The 16,339-nt window shown below is 39.1% G+C and overlaps 1 protein-coding gene across 1 annotated transcript in view; it reads right to left on the reverse strand.

Moving 5' to 3' along the window:
- UGGT2 (UDP-glucose glycoprotein glucosyltransferase 2) overlaps nt 1-16,339 on the reverse strand; it is a 244,100-nt gene that overhangs the window by 43,736 nt on the left and 184,025 nt on the right. Inside the window, exons 30-31 of the mRNA XM_075199909.1 lie at nt 7,446-7,530; nt 5,721-5,806 (exon numbers count right to left, since the gene is read on the reverse strand). Of these exons, the coding sequence (XP_075056010.1) occupies nt 5,721-5,806; nt 7,446-7,530 (171 nt within the window). The remainder of the gene's footprint in view (nt 1-5,720; nt 5,807-7,445; nt 7,531-16,339) is intronic.

Raw genomic sequence — 16,339 nt, forward strand, 5'->3', positions numbered from 1 at the left:
ACTGTGTAACAAAACACAAATCTCTGAGCCACAAAGACAAACCTGGTAATGTGTTTTCATAGGCAGCAGAATGAAACAGTCTTTAGAGTAAAACTAATTAATCATAGTGCAGCTCACCCAAATGCCTAAGAGCACTTGCACAAATGCACATTTAATCCAAACACAGCATAAAAAACTGTCTATTCTAAGAAAGAAAACAATCACTTAACAATAATATTTATAGATCTTCTTATCTTTAAAAAGATGTGCACACTTATTGCTGTGAGTTATTAGAAACAAAGTTAAGCAATATAACACGATTTTATCAAGGCACAGTATCTTCTAGCAGCCTATAGGTTATACAATGTGCATTTGGCTGACGGCAGAGCCACTAGAAAGTATATTGCCCTGGCGAAGAGTGATATTTGGGGGCGCCAAATTGATATATTTATGATTTACCATTGTTTTTTTTAAATATATTACTATCTATACTGTCTGTATATAATCACCTCAGATGTTGGGATTACATTACAGGTAAAGGTGAGCCCCAGTATGATTAGAATTCTACAGTATTTTAGGTACAAGTGGCGCAGGGATAAAGCAGAATGCTAAATAACTTTTTTTGTATTCTATAGTGATGACCTGGAAGTTGACTTTGTGCCTCAATTGGTTTGTTTAGACATCTGGCATGGGGTTAACATTTTTGACCCCAGGCTACATTTAGTGCTCCCCCTTCAACCACATTTTTTCAGGAAAACATGAGAAAACAATGTGGTAAGATGATGAAGCAAAAGCATGTCGCTTCTGCAATTCTGCCACCCGCCCCTAATCCTTACCTTCTCTTGTCTGCCTGTTCGGTTCTTGCCCATTCTTGTGTCTTACCTTTATTGTGTTCTTCCTGGATCCTCACGGTTTACCTCCACTGACAGTGTCATGCCGTAAGCGACGCTGCAGGGAGTTGGGAGCCAGGCATCCGCTAGTCTGTTCAGGTGTTGATCTACGGTGCTATCCTGAGGCTAATACTGCATTCATATGTCCTTGGGCTGGAGCTTCTGCACATTGCAGGGATCGCTGTGCCCACCTCAGGATTGCGCACTGGGCAGCAACACTGCCCTTGTTATGGCCCTGACTGTTTATCTTCCCACAGGTAAATGGCGTGCAAATGGCAGTCATAAACACTGCATTTCAAATAAGGTCTGTGCCTACCTCTTCCATAATTTTCATCTCACAAATATATAGAACATAAAAATTTATGGAGATGGAAAATTACAAGGTGGTGCCAAGGACAGTTATCGCACAAAGAACAGGGTTGTTTCGAGGACTGATTATATGGGGCCATGGGCAACAAGTGTCCTGGATCAATAGGCAGCAATGGGCATTATGCCAAAGAAAAACACTGGTCAGATAGCTAGCTGATAAACAGCCGCAAGCTGCGGGAGAAAGGATGTATCAAAAAGTCCAAAGGTACACACTGATGGACTTACAGCACAATCACTTCCAAGTCTACAACATTCAAGAAGAATATGGGCACAGGGTGGGTTCTTGACTTTTATGCTATTTTAACCTGGCACCTAAATCAAGTGCCCATGCAAAGCAAAGTAAAAGACCTAATACAGATGGTGACATACAGTCTGGTTGCCAGCAGATGACTGTTAAGATTTCTATAGTGACTAGTTTATCTTTCAGGTCTTGATTTTCCACTCTCTCGTCATTCAAACTGTACCACACCACAGATGGTTGCACATAAATGCCAGTAATGAGTGGCTGAAAATGCTTCTGCCTTTCAGTAGCCACACACTTTTACCCACCAATAGCTACAATTATTCTTCTACCTTATGCATCATCCTCATCACCATTTATTTATATAGCGCCACTAATTCCGCAGTGCAGTACAGAGAACTCATTCACATCAGTCCCTGCCCCTATTCGGGCTTACGGTCTAAATTCCCTAACACACACACACACACACACACACTAGGGTCAATTTTTGATAGCAGCCAATTAACCTACTAGTATGTTTTCGGAGTGTGGGAGGAAACCGGAGCACCTGGAGGAAACCCACGCAAACACTGGGAGAACATACAAACTTCGCACAGATAAAGCCATGTGCGGGAATTGAACTCATGACCCCAGTGCTCTAAGGCAGAAGTGCTAACTACTAAGCCACCGTGCTGCCCAACACCTGCAAGCGCATTTTCATTGAATTAAAGCTCATTTTCATGGCTTATTGACATTGTATGTAATGTATTTGTAACATGATCCCCTCAATGTACAGTGCTGTATGACATGTCAGCACTTTATAAATAAATGGTTATGTAGCAAATTAAACTATACAAGATAAATATGGACAGACTCTTACACCTGCCAGCTGTCTGGTTTTCATCGTCAAGTGGGATCAGGCATGATGATGGGGCTATTCCAAAGCTGGAGTTGTCCATAAAATCAGACCATCTCCTACCCTGAAGAGCATCAATACACACCTGTTCGTTAATGCCTACCATTCCCCTAAGTAGTACACCTTTCATCCTCCATCTCACCCACTCTTACTTCAACTCCACCTTTCTGATCTCTAGATCCCCTTAAACTAACCCAATACGGGGGAATTCAATTCCCCCCGAAGTACCGCCGCGTTTAATGTATTACCGTTATTATGGTAATATTAACCTGGCTTTCTAATTATAATTTTAAAATCATATTTAATTTTACATAATACAAATAGGGCCGTCTTTTTGTGCTATTTTCCCATTGACAAACGGTGATTGTAGAATGTGATGTGTTGTGACATTGTGCAATACGCGAGTAAAATGAACAGAATGTGATTATTGACAGGACCTTATTTTAGGTTAGGTGTAAAGCAAGCTAAATGGTTTAATTTTGCTAATTAGCTCCTATCTGACCTCTAAAACTCAATGTAAAAACAAATATGCTCATTATATATGTGATACATGCAAAAGAAGTATTTCACTGCATGCAAAATAAAATTGCATTTGCACCCCATACATCACAATGTGGGTTTGTTCAGGTGCAAATTTGCACTCTTTAGTTTTTAATTTAGATGTGTGGTATGCTTGCCATGCAAAGATCAACATTTTCAACACAGTTCTGAATTTTTTTTTTATCATCGATATTTTATACTAAATACATGTCTGGAAGTGCCAATCTAAAAATTACTACTAACAGGAACCCTGACAGTAATAATAAAGTTCTCCCATAAAAGAAAAAATGTTTGGTTTGCATAGACGCTGTTCAACGGGCAATTAAAGAGCATAAATCAGAGGTTTAAATGTAGCAGAATAGCAAAGAGCAACAAAAACAAAACAAAATGAGAAACTGATTATTTTGATGAAAAATTAAGGCAGTACGGTTCCTCTTATTCTTGTACAGGATTTCTTTACATATTATACTCTCTATAAAATAACATCTCGAAGTTCACCTAATGTGGTTATTGTTGTTATGGCTTGCAAAGTATATGATGATTAGTTTCTCTAAAGTTTTCAGGTCATAAAACATTGATCAATTATATTTGCGTTTTCGTTCAGCTTAGCTCACACTGACACCTGCAGTATGGTCCCCTACGATTTCAACACCAACTGCTGTCTCACCCAACCCTTACGATGTCCCCATTCTCGTATCATCATTACTTTAAATATCCGTGCCACCCAGCTTATAGAGGGGATAAAATATTAAAGGCAATCATGTCGGCAGTTTTTAATATTAATGTTCTGTGTAGTAGTGTATTGTGTGATTATGTTTCTGTTTCATACTGTGTTTTCAGTGCTTAATGCTGCATTATGCTGTGCCCCTACTTGGAGTTTTTATAAAAATGCAACTGTGTGGTATTTTTTAATATTTTTACAACAAAGAAAAGTTAACTGGGACAAGGAATATAAGAAAAGTTACAGACATCCCTAGAATGCTGTGGAAGGAGCAGCAAGAGACAAGGACTTGTCTGAAATCTATACAAATAAAGCAGGTAGAAGGGGCTGCTCATTGTAGCAGAGTCAGTGAGATCACATCAGGACAGTGCAAGCAAAAGAGAGCCAGCATCTGAGAGAGAGAGAGAAGACAGCTAAAGGCAAAAAATGTGGTAAAAGAACTGAAAAGGAGGGTGAGAGACCAATACTAAAGTAACACAGCACAGATTGTGCAAATGGATGGTACCTTATTTCATGTTCCATTTAAATCCTTGCAGAGGAATGTATTTGCTGGTGATAATGGGCAGTACTTAGAGTTAGGAGCAAAACATGAAATGTGCTCAAATGCAATTGTTTATTTACATGCAGAGAAAATACTGCCTGCTTTTGGATGTAGCACACAAATATTATTACCATACCCACATTGCTATCCTATATGCAGTTTGCTTATAAGATTGCCTACATACATGATGGATGACATGTTACACCAATTATCTCAATTACCCTATTATCTAGTAGCTCAGAACCCAAAATCTTACTAAGTGATGACTAATGCTTTAAATACTTCAACAAATTTAATGCAATCAAGAAAATAAACTAAAAACAAATTAATACAAGAATCTTAAGCTCTTAAATTCCAATTTGTGATATTCTAAAATTGGACAGATCAAAATCCCATCCGTTGCTATATAGAGAGGAGCCCTTAATTCAATGATGGTCAGTTCATGTATATCGTCCTGCACTTTAAATAATATGCATACAAAGGCTACCTTATTTTTGTGTGCCTATACCAATATGCCTAATATTGAATACAATTGGTTAGTTATTCTTGTATTGGAAGACATGTTGCTTCTAAAACCCAATCCTAACTTACCACGGTTACAAAAAATTGTAAAAAAAACCCAGTATGTGTCAATAACCCATTGTGGAATGAAAGGCGCTAACATAAAAAAACATAACCGTGCCTCTGTTTCCTTTGTTTCTTCTTTTAGTTATACCTTGATAAAGACATAAAAAAAGTGTCCTGAAATGTCGGCATAAGCACAACTGCTAAAATCGACATGGTGTTACATTGCTGGGGGCTGTAGCAAGAAAGTAACATGCACCTACATAAGTACATTTAGGAGTGCTAACTAAATTATGCTACATTGGGATATACTCATTACTCGCCTCCAGCAGACAAGGGGAAAAGGGAGCTGTAGACCAGAGGAGAGGGGAACAGGGGATCATGTGGCTGCAATACACTGAACATTATTGTGATACATTACAGTGCTGGACGTGATGGGAACTAAATTGCAATGCTGACATTTCTAACTAGTTTATAAAACAATACTGTTGCATCAACTGCTGAAATATACACTGTACATAGCATTTTATTTGTGCATGTGTTATAGTTAATATGATCACTTTAATTACATCCAATGCTAATACAGAAATATAAGTCCTACAAAATAATAAACATTTCTAACAACTACACAGTGTTGGATGTGGGGGGCGCATAGGAGACACACACACACACAGACACACACACACACACACACACACACACACAGACACACACACACACACACACACACACACACACACACACACACACACACACACACACACACACACACACACACACACACACTGAATGTACTGGCAATCACCTTAAAAACATAGGCAATGTTCTTCCACACTCATAAAACCTAGATCTATATTGTGTTTATGTACTTTTAAAACGACTAGAACAGAGAAAAAGGTACACTATCAGTTTGTTCTAATACTTCTTTATAGACTTGGTTTTATCATTTTAATTTGCAAGGAAATTAGAAATATAGGTACCTCATAATTGAATTCCACAAGCCTGCCTTCTCTTCAGGCTCACTGCTCAGGAGATCTGCGTGTGCTTGATCTGGTTTCTTCTGCACCTGGAATGCAGAATCAAAACAGAAATCTGTACCTTTCGTATGGAAATGTAATTTACTAAAACCTACATTACTAGTAGAGCAATTCCATGACTTACATAGACCTTCAAAATAATTAAAAAGCTCAAGAGTACTGTTTTATTATGTTTTGTTTTATTTTGGTGCCAGAGGGTCATTTATCGACATTAAAACTTGCAGAACATTTCTGAATTTTCTAACTTGCACATAATAAAGAGCAAATATTGCTTTTAAAGTACTGTGTCGTTGAATGGGTCTTTAAAGAAAAAAAAATGCAAATCCACCATGAGTGGAGGGTGTGCAATGCACACGGGCCCATGAGTCAGAGGGGCTCTGCACCTTCCCCTTACCTTATGGGCCCATCCAATAACCATATTTATACTGCATGGTAAAAGGCAGGACATAGGGATTTCTGGGACTGGCCTTGGTACTGCTCTCTGGTATGTGGCCCCACCTCAGGAACCAACCTGGGAATGGTATTAATGTACAGTATGGAGGTATTGTATTAATGTAACTTATGGGTGTGTATCTGGGATGATATTAGTGTAATGTGTGTGTCCGTGGAAATTTAATATGCATTTGTGTGGGATGGTAACCATGTAATGTCTGTGTGTTTGTGGATTGTATTAAGATAATGCATGTGTGTAATGCAGGAGCTGGGGTGGAGCGGTAATTGATTAAATGTTATGTGCAAGGAGATGGTATTAAAATGTGTGTGAAGGAATGGTACTAATGTAATGCATGCATGTGTGTTTGGGCTATGTAATGTAATATAATGGGGTTATTAATGTAATGTGGGAGTTGGGAAACTATCTATGTAATGTGTGAACGGATGGCAAATGTAATGCATATTTGTGTTTGGGCTAGTAGTATAATATAGTGGGTGCTATTAAGGTTATATAGTGGGCTATTAATAAATTGTGAGATTGATGCAGGCTATTAATGTAATACAGTGGGATTTATTAAGGCTATAAAGTGGTGCTATTAATGTAATGTGGGGGTCGGTGGCTGCTATTAATGTAATGTGGCTGTTGGTGTTATATACTGTTAGAGCTGGTGGAGTATATTTATGTCAATTTGTAGTCTATTCATGTACTTTATTAGCAGGTAGGAACTATTAAGATAATGTGGGGTTGATAAAGGATGTTGTAGGTGCTAATGTAATGTTAGGTCTTTGCATCATTTTTCCCCTCATCACAAATAATGGAGGCCCCACACACTACATTCTGCACACAGACTCATTAAATTCATAAAACACCTCTGGCACCTTCCATAATTACTTTTTCGTTTGTCTCCTCAAAAGAAAGAGTTTTTTAAAGCTACTATAAACTATGAGTCTGTCCACATGAGGTCATTGCTCTTATGGAGAAGCTGGCAGCAAAGGAGATGGAAGAGATTAATAAAATATAATTTTAGTAATTATATTTGTAATAAACTGATGTAGATGCTTTTTCATATCACCAATATTTGATCAACAAAGACTGTTTTAAAAGAAACTCTTGGTATGGCAACAGAAAACCGTGAAATATAATAGAAGATATTAGAAGATCGTGTCATCAGATGGAGAATCTTCATATGAAAGCAGCAAACCATTACGTATTGGAAGTAGCTATAGAATACTCACGTGAACTTTAATGATTTTACTGTTGAAGTTACTGAGTACCACAATCACCTCTTCTTGATCTGACGCAGAATCTGTTCCCATGTGTCTAAAAGAGAGAGCAGTCTATATAATATCACACAAGGAAATCTATATAAAAGTAATGTGCTTCTAATATATACGTATGTGTGGCTATTATTATTTTGAATCACAGATTAAGCTCTGGAATGCAATCCACCAGTCCCTGTTAATTGGGCGTAAATGGAGGGACAGAACAGACAATCACAAAATGTGCTTCTCACCCTTACTACCCGGCCACATGTTTCAAGATAGTTCACCAACAGGAGAAAATTAACAGGATTTTGAAGCATCCCATTTCCTGCCGAAGCTTTACTGTTCATGACACTTGTAGATGATATTGATTCCTGCATCATTTCAAATACAATTACAATGTGAAGCTTATTTGCCAGAGCAAAGCAAGAGCCACTAGAAATGTGCTCTAGGTCAGACAATCTTCACACAGGCACTGAGAAATAGAAGCAGAAGGCAGTATATTATTGTGCCGCTGTCTGCTATCGCTTGCCATCAATGCAATGTGCTGAGCTTTCATTTTTTTCTTGTAGCAATGGAAATTGAACGACCATCTGCAATGCATACTTTTAGTTTGCACTCATAAATACTTCTGCCTGTAAAAAACCAAGCCATGGTAATAAAAGTATTAGACTAAAACATTGCACTGACTGCATCCTTTCATGAAATAATTTATAACCATACAATATTAATAAAAAAATATCATCCCTGTTATAAATAGAGATTATTTTCTAATTATAGTTTATGTTTACTTAACATTATGTACACTGTACATTGCCACATTACAAATACAGGACATGTAGCTCTTTGGAGCTAGGCAAGAAAAGATCCCCCTATAAAGAACCCGCACAGCACTACCGCCAAACTCAGCAAGTGCTCACTTCAGAGCGCGAGAAATGTAGTGCAAGTCTGAAAATGTTGATACATTTATTTATGATGGTTACAAAATGATATGTGATAAAGGATAGCAGACAAACAGGAAATTAAACATATACAGTACTGTGCAAAAGTTGTAGGCAGGCGTGGAAAAAATTTTACACAGTAATAATGCTTTCAAAAATAGAAGTGTTAACACTTTATTTTTATCAATTAACAAAATACAAAGTGAATTAACAGAAGAGAAATCTAAATTAAATCAATATTTGGCATGTCCACCCTTTGCCTTCAAAACAGTATCAATGGATCAATTCTTTTAGGTACACTTGCACACAGTTTTTGAAAGAACTCAGCAGGGAGATCTTCTGTGGACGTAGGCTTGCTCAAATCCTTCGGTCTCTTCATGTAATCCCAGACAGACTCAATGATGTTGAGATCAGGGCTCTGTGGGGGCCATATCATAATTCCCAAGATTCCTAGTACTTCTTTACGATGAAGCTAGTTCTTAATGATATTGGCTTTATGTTTGGGGTCCTTGTCCTGCTGCAGAAAAAAATTGTAGCCAGACGCCTCCTTGATATTATTGCATGATGGATAAGTACCAGCCTGTATGTCTCAGCATTGAGGACACCATTAATCCTGAGCAAATCACCAACTCAATTTGCTGAAATGCAGCCCTAAGCTTGCAAGGAATCTCCACCATGCTTCACTGTTGCCTGCAGACAATCATTATTCTACCGTTCTCCAGTCCTTCGGCTCAGAACTGGAAAAATCCAGTGGGACCCAGGTACACCCATCTACTGTTCAGAGAAGTCTGGCCAGAAGTAGTCTTCATGCAAGAATTGCGGCCAAAAAGCCAACCTTCGATGCGGAAACAAGGCCAAGTGAGTCAAGTATGCACGAAAACATAGGAACTGGGGTGCAGAAAAATGGGAGCAGGTGCTCTTGTCTGATGAGTCAAAATGTAAAATATTGGGCTGTAACAGTTTGTTCGTCGAAGAGCTGGAGAACGGTACAATAATGAGCGTCTGCAGCAACAGTGTGGCATGGTGGAGATTCATTGCAAGTCTGGGGCTGCATTTCAGCAAATGGAGTTGGGGATTTGCTCAGGATTAATGGTGTCCTCAATGCTGAGAAATACAGGCAGGTACTTATCTATCATGTAATACCAACAGGGAGGCGTATTACTGGCTCCAAATTTATGCTGCAGCAGGACAACGACCCCAAACATACAGCCAATGTCATTAAGAGCTATCTTCATCGTAAAGAAGAACAAAAGAACAAGGAGTCCTGGAAGTCCAAGGAGTCCATGGCCCCCACAGAGCCCTGATCTCGACAGTATATATATATATATATATATATATATATATATATATATATATATATACATAATAGATGTAGTGATATTTACAGATATCGCTGTTAGTGATACTGCCGGTATCATTATTGTTAACCTAAGATACTTTTGCCTTTACTGTCTCTTCTCTTTCACAATGACTGAGGTGGATAGAGCCTGTATCCAATTTAAAGAAAAACTAACAATCAAGTGACTTGGCAACAGACACCCCAAACCACACTTTTATTAAATAAATATAAATGTAGCCAAATGTTAATTTCCATATAATTTCCCTACAGTTATTACCTTTACTTTTGATACCCAGAAAGGGGGAATACATATATCCGCCAGTATAGGCACAATCAAACAATTATTTAGACCAAATTTCATTCACCAGTAGCTGAGAGCAGTATCTTCAACAATAATCCTTTCAAACTGTATAGACTATTTTTGGATGACCTGATAGTAGAGAAATGAAGCGTCTAATTACAGAGAGGATTGATAGCTCTTCTCTTAAGAAGCCACAAACAAGCAGTAGATCAGTCCCCTCCATTTTAATCAAGCTCCAGCTTGTTGAGGCTGACATTTGTGAAATAGGTTTTCTTAGCATGATATAAAGTGAGTGGCAGGGCATCAGCATTTGCACACATACTGCTGGTAGGAAGATCATTATACTGAACGTCAACACATACTTTAAAACTTGGAAGACTGTTTCAAATAAGAATTATGATCCTGCATGATTCTGTGAATAGTGTATGCCGTGGGAAGAAAATATTACAATATTTCTTTGTGTCAAAACATATTTTAAATAGGGAAATTGAGATCTTAATCTTGCATTTGTCAAAGTGCGGTTTTCCAAAACCGCACTTTGAGATGTTCTTTTTGTGCAGTTATCAAACCTGCAATTTATCAAAATAAAAACCGCATGCCAGGACGTATTTTTTTTTTGCATACTGGCAGATTGCAAACTGCAATGGTGATTCTGCAATCTATGATCCATCACAGACTCTCCTAACAACCAGAGATCAAGTTGCGTTCATGGGGTCAGCAGGAGCACTAGGAATTTTACACGCAGGATTTCATGTACCTTATATGCAGGATGTCATGTTTTGGATAAGCACACCTTATTTATAAGGGTACACATTTGCGGATGAGGGCTGCATACAGTCATCCTTACCTACGCAAGTGCACCCAAGAAGATCTGATGTTGAAGAGTTGAGGTTTCAAATAAGCACACTGTTTGTTTACTAGGGTAGACATTTATAGACACCTTTATTTCAGATATTACTTATTCTGTATAACTACATTTTGAATTGCACCTCTTGACGTTTATTCGCTTTTGCAATGTTTAATGAAATATATATAAAAAAAATTTTTTTTTAATGTTTGCTTAGATTTTTCCAATTCGGTTTTATAAGCCAAGTGCTTGTAGGCTCAAAATCTAATGCCCCACCCTATATATTGGTCGCATGCATTCTATAGAATATTTCTTTGCCAGCAAACGGAAGCCTGACTTTTCTGCCTCCCATTTGTACGACAGAAAAGTGTTAGAAAAAATAGTACAACAAGATGAAAAGTGAAGGCTATATTTTATTTTTACAGCTCCAGGTATCAGCTCAAAGTAAACCAGACCAGAGAAGGAGATAACAAAAGTAACTTTTTTGTTTTACCATATCTTGTTATATCTCTATATACCGCCCCGAGGAAGCTATCAGGTACTTTAATTTACTCAGCTACTTTTCCCAATTCTAGGCATATGAAATATCTGCACTTTACTGAATTCTGATACTATTAAGGTCCAGAACAAAGGTTTGTGATTTATTATTGCACAATTTATTTATTTTTAATATTGTTTAATTTTCTCGTTTTCTGTTTATTGAACATCTGTTTAAACCAGGGGATACTTCAATTAGCCAGAAAATACTCTGATGGATCTCTCCCATTACCAGCATGGTTGAATAAAGTGTAACCTGAATCTAAACCCACCTACTTCTGGCCATCTAACTATATTGTTGGAGTTCACAGGATTGCCCAGCACAACGTATAAGTGCAAAACTTCCCTACACGAGGGCGGCTGCGTACAATCACAGTCCTCTATACCAGTGCGGCATACAATCACAGTCCTCTATACCAGATCGGCATACAATCACAGTCCTCTATACCAGAGCGGCATACAATCACAGTCCTCTATACCAGAGCGGCATACAATCACAGTCCTCTATACCAGAGCGGCATACAATCACAGTCCTCTATACCAGTGCGGCATACAGTCACAGTCCTCTATACCAGTGCGGCATACAGTCACAGTCCTCTATACCAGTGCGGCATACAGTCACAGTCCTCTATACCAGTGCGGCATACAGTCACAGTCCTCTATACCAGTGCGGCATACAGTCACAGTCCTCTATACCAGAGTGGCATACAATCACAGTCCTCTATACCAGAGCGGCATACAATCACAGTCCTCTATACCAGAGCGGCATACAATCACAGTCCTCTATACCAGAGCGGCATACAATCACAGTCCTCTATACCAGAGCGGCATACAATCACAGTCCTCTATACCAGAGCAGGATACAGTCACAGTCCTCTATACTAGTGTGACATACAATCACAGTCCTCTATACCAGTGCGGCATACAATCACAGTCCTCTATACCAGAGCGGGATACAGTCACAGTCCTCTATACCAGTGCGGCATACAGTCACAGTCCTCTATACCAGTGCGGCATACAGTCACAGTCCTCTATACCAGAGTGACATACAATCACAGTCCTCTATACCAGAGCGGCATACAATCACAGTCCTTTTTACCAGTGCGGCATACAGTCACAGTCCTCTATACCAGAGCGGGATACAGTCACAGTCCTCTATACTAGTGTGACATACAATAACAGTCCTCTAAACCAGAGCGGCATACAATCACAGTCCTCTATACCAGTGCGGCATACAGTCACAGTCCTCTATACCAGTGCGGCATACAGTCACAGTCCTCTATACCAGTGCGGCATACAGTCACAGTCCTCTATACCAGTGCGGCATACAATCACAGTCCTCTATACCAGAGCGGCATACAATCACAGTCCTCTATACCAGAGCGGCATACAATCACAGTCCTCTATACCAGAGCGGCATACAATCACAGTCCTCTATACTAGTGTGACATACAATCACAGTCCTCTATACCAGTGCGACATACAATCACAGTCCTCTATACCAGTGCGGCATACAATCACAGTCCTCTATACCAGTGCGACATACAGTCACAGTCCTCTATACTAGTGTGACATACAATCACAGTCCTCTATACCAGAGCGGCATACAATCACAGTCCTTTATACCAGTGCGGCATACAGTCACAGTCCTCTATACCAGAGCGGCATACAGTCACAGTCCTCTATACCAGAGCGGGATACAGTCACAGTCCTCTATACCAGAGCGGGATACAGTCACAGTCCTCTATACCAGTGCGGCATACAGTCACAGTCCTCTATACCAGTGTGGCATACAGTCACAGTCCTCTATACCAGTGTGGCATACAGTCACAGTCCTCTATACCAGAGTGGCATACAGTCACAGTCCTCTATACCAGAGTGGCATACAGTCACAGTCCTCTATACCAGAGTGGCATACAATCACAGTCCTCTATACCAGAGCGGCATACAATCACAGTCCTCTATACCAGAGCGGCATACAGTCACAGTCCTCTATACCAGAGCGGGATACAGTCACAGTCCTCTACACAAAGTTCTGCATACAGTCACAGTGATCTACATAATTTTTTGTGGCAGGACCCTGCACAAATCTTAATCTGGCCTTGGTTCAGTAATTCCTGAGGGATGTGATCAATGACACTTTCCCGCATAAAGGTTGTGTTTAGCGCTACTTCCCTGTGTGAGGGCTGTGATTAATGATACTTCCCTGCATGAGGACTGTGTTAAGTGGCTAAGACAGGCGCTGGCTACCTTAGTGCACCACACCAGGGCCCATATATGCAGTCACATCTGACAATCATCTGGGGGTAAATGTATCAAGATCCGATTTTTTCAGCGTGTTAAAATTGCGGAACCTGTGATAACCTGCGATTTTAGTCAAAATTTAGTCAAAATTTTCTCAAATGTATCAAGCTGCGATTTTGACCCTGATCTTCAAAATCGCTGGTCATCTCTGGCGACTTGCTGCGATGTAAAACACTCCCGTGTTAGCTAACTCTCCTGTGCTGTAGCAGCGAGTTCTATAAACCCATCACTGTTACACTGTCCTGTCATACAGCTGCCGGAGGTCGGGCAGCTGTAAAAAGTGTGAAAAATAGATCAGAGTGTTAAAAAAAAGAAGTGTGGGGTCCTCCCTCTATTCAGTCTTAACCCTAGTGCTGCCAGATTACTGCTGGTTGATTAAATGAAATAAAGAAATATTTTGGTAGAGATAGTTCTCAGAAACTGCAGGGGTTCCTGGCACGAGACACAGATCTTCTAGTTATTCTTGACCTGACAAATCCTTTAAAACGGCAAAACGAAAAGTGGAATATTGCAGTCGGTATATTTTCACTGTAAATTAATTTGCTGTGAAACTATATAGTGAAATTAAATAAATGCAGGTAAAATTGCTATTGTACAGAGCAACTATCACACTTGGAGAATACAACTATATCACAGAATTTATATTACTTCTCGAAACTGTGCACTGCCAAACATGAAAGTGCACTTAAGCTACAAGTGAGTATTTCTTGCTTAATCCCCAAGTGCAACCTTGCTGGAGCTCTTTAGAAAGGAGTTTCTAGGAGAACATGGTAGTGTGAAAGAACTGTATGCCTGATATAAGTGAAAGAGTTACGTTATATTTCCACCTTGCAATCTTCAACCTAACTTCTCCTGAACTTTTCCATATTAGAATTTGTCACTCTGTGTTTTCCTAGCTAATGGGCCATACAGTGCAAGATGAGTTTGAAGGACACATTTTCAGTCAGAGATAATATAATCTGATGTTGTTGCTCAAATGCAGTATAGGGCATGTCCAACACATGCAACACGCATATACAGTTGTATTGTTAGCATAATAATTGCAGGCACCAAACATGCATCATCATGGCGCCACTCTTATGGCAATCATACAGCTCCATAATACCCTATAGTCTCTTAATGCTACATTCAATATTCACCAAAAGGACTGAAGAAGATATTAACCTTAGTGCTGTGACTGCATACACTGCACTCTATTTCCTTGTATGGTGTATTACTAAAGTAAAAGTATAAAGTAAAACACAAGTATGGCTAATATAAGCAAATACCGAACTAGCTATCACTGGTTGTGATAGCTAGTACGGCACATTAGAACTTGTTGGTAAATACTCTTTAATGTTTCGCTATATTGCACAAATCAGAGGCGAACTAGCGAGCTGTGGGCCCCGATGCCGTAAGATGGGAAGGAGGGAACGGGGGCCCCCTACTCTCTGCAGTTGTCATGCAGCGGACCCCATTATCTCCATGGGCACCGGAGCACAGCACCTGTCACACCAATGGTAGTTCCGCCACAGGCACAAATAGTACTAAATACCAAGATTATGCTCCCAAATAAATAAGTCTAGCTTATTTCAACACTCACTGTGCATTAAAGCGTACATGCATATATACAGTAAATTCTAATGCACAAACCTACTGTATATATCTTACACTCAGTAGGTAAATACAGGGACACTTTTATTGGCATATTTAAACTAGCAGAAAATGCTAAATCAACTTGCAGAATTACATAGAGCACTTCTTGGAATTTTTAAGTTCATCAATATCTTTGTAAGAATGGGAGAGGTTTTGAAAACATTCATCAAGAATATTATCACAGTTAACTGCACAAAAATGAAAGGATATTTGAATCCAAATACAGCCATTAATGATAAAACTGTATTAAATTTTAATACAGTCATACGAGGAAATTTACACTTTAGAAATATCATTTTAATGTGAGTCCAGAAATAATTTCATCAAGGCAGTTTATGACAAAAGACATTTACGTGAGAGGACAAAGGTAAGATCACTGACAATTACCAGACCATAGATCAAAAGTGCAAACTGACTGTCTGCCAAACTCTTTCTATTATCCTGGCATTAAATATTTACAGAGCCTCTCATGATCTGCTTAAAACAGTAAGGAACTCAGCTTTAATGTACTAAAAGAAAAGCTGTTTTGGAAAAATGATGGTGTACCCCACTTGCAGTCACCTTGTTCTACTTCTTTGGGCGTCTCTCTATAAGTCTAACAAAACGATACAATTATTATAACTATTAGCTTGTGCGACGCAAAGGACTTTTAAAACAACTTATTATAACAGGTACACAAAGCCACAAATTGTAAAACACAGTTACAAATTTCAGGCATTGCATTTACCATGGTGCACAACAGATGATCATATTTCAGGATAAAATGGCTAAAGCAAAAGCCCTGTACTAGTTACTAAAAGCAGATTCTTCCGTGACGCAAGAGTGCATTTAGGAAAAAGTTAAAATCTAGAAGAGGAAAGATTATTTGAGTAGAGAATAAAATGTTTGTTCGGGTGCCTACCAAAGTAGTACTAGTGGCCCTCTGTACCAGACACTACCAAACGCATGTAAACTTACTTCACT

This window comes from Mixophyes fleayi, chromosome 2 (genome assembly GCF_038048845.1).
Source record: "Mixophyes fleayi isolate aMixFle1 chromosome 2, aMixFle1.hap1, whole genome shotgun sequence".
NCBI classification, from domain to species: Eukaryota; Metazoa; Chordata; class Amphibia; order Anura; family Limnodynastidae; genus Mixophyes; species Mixophyes fleayi.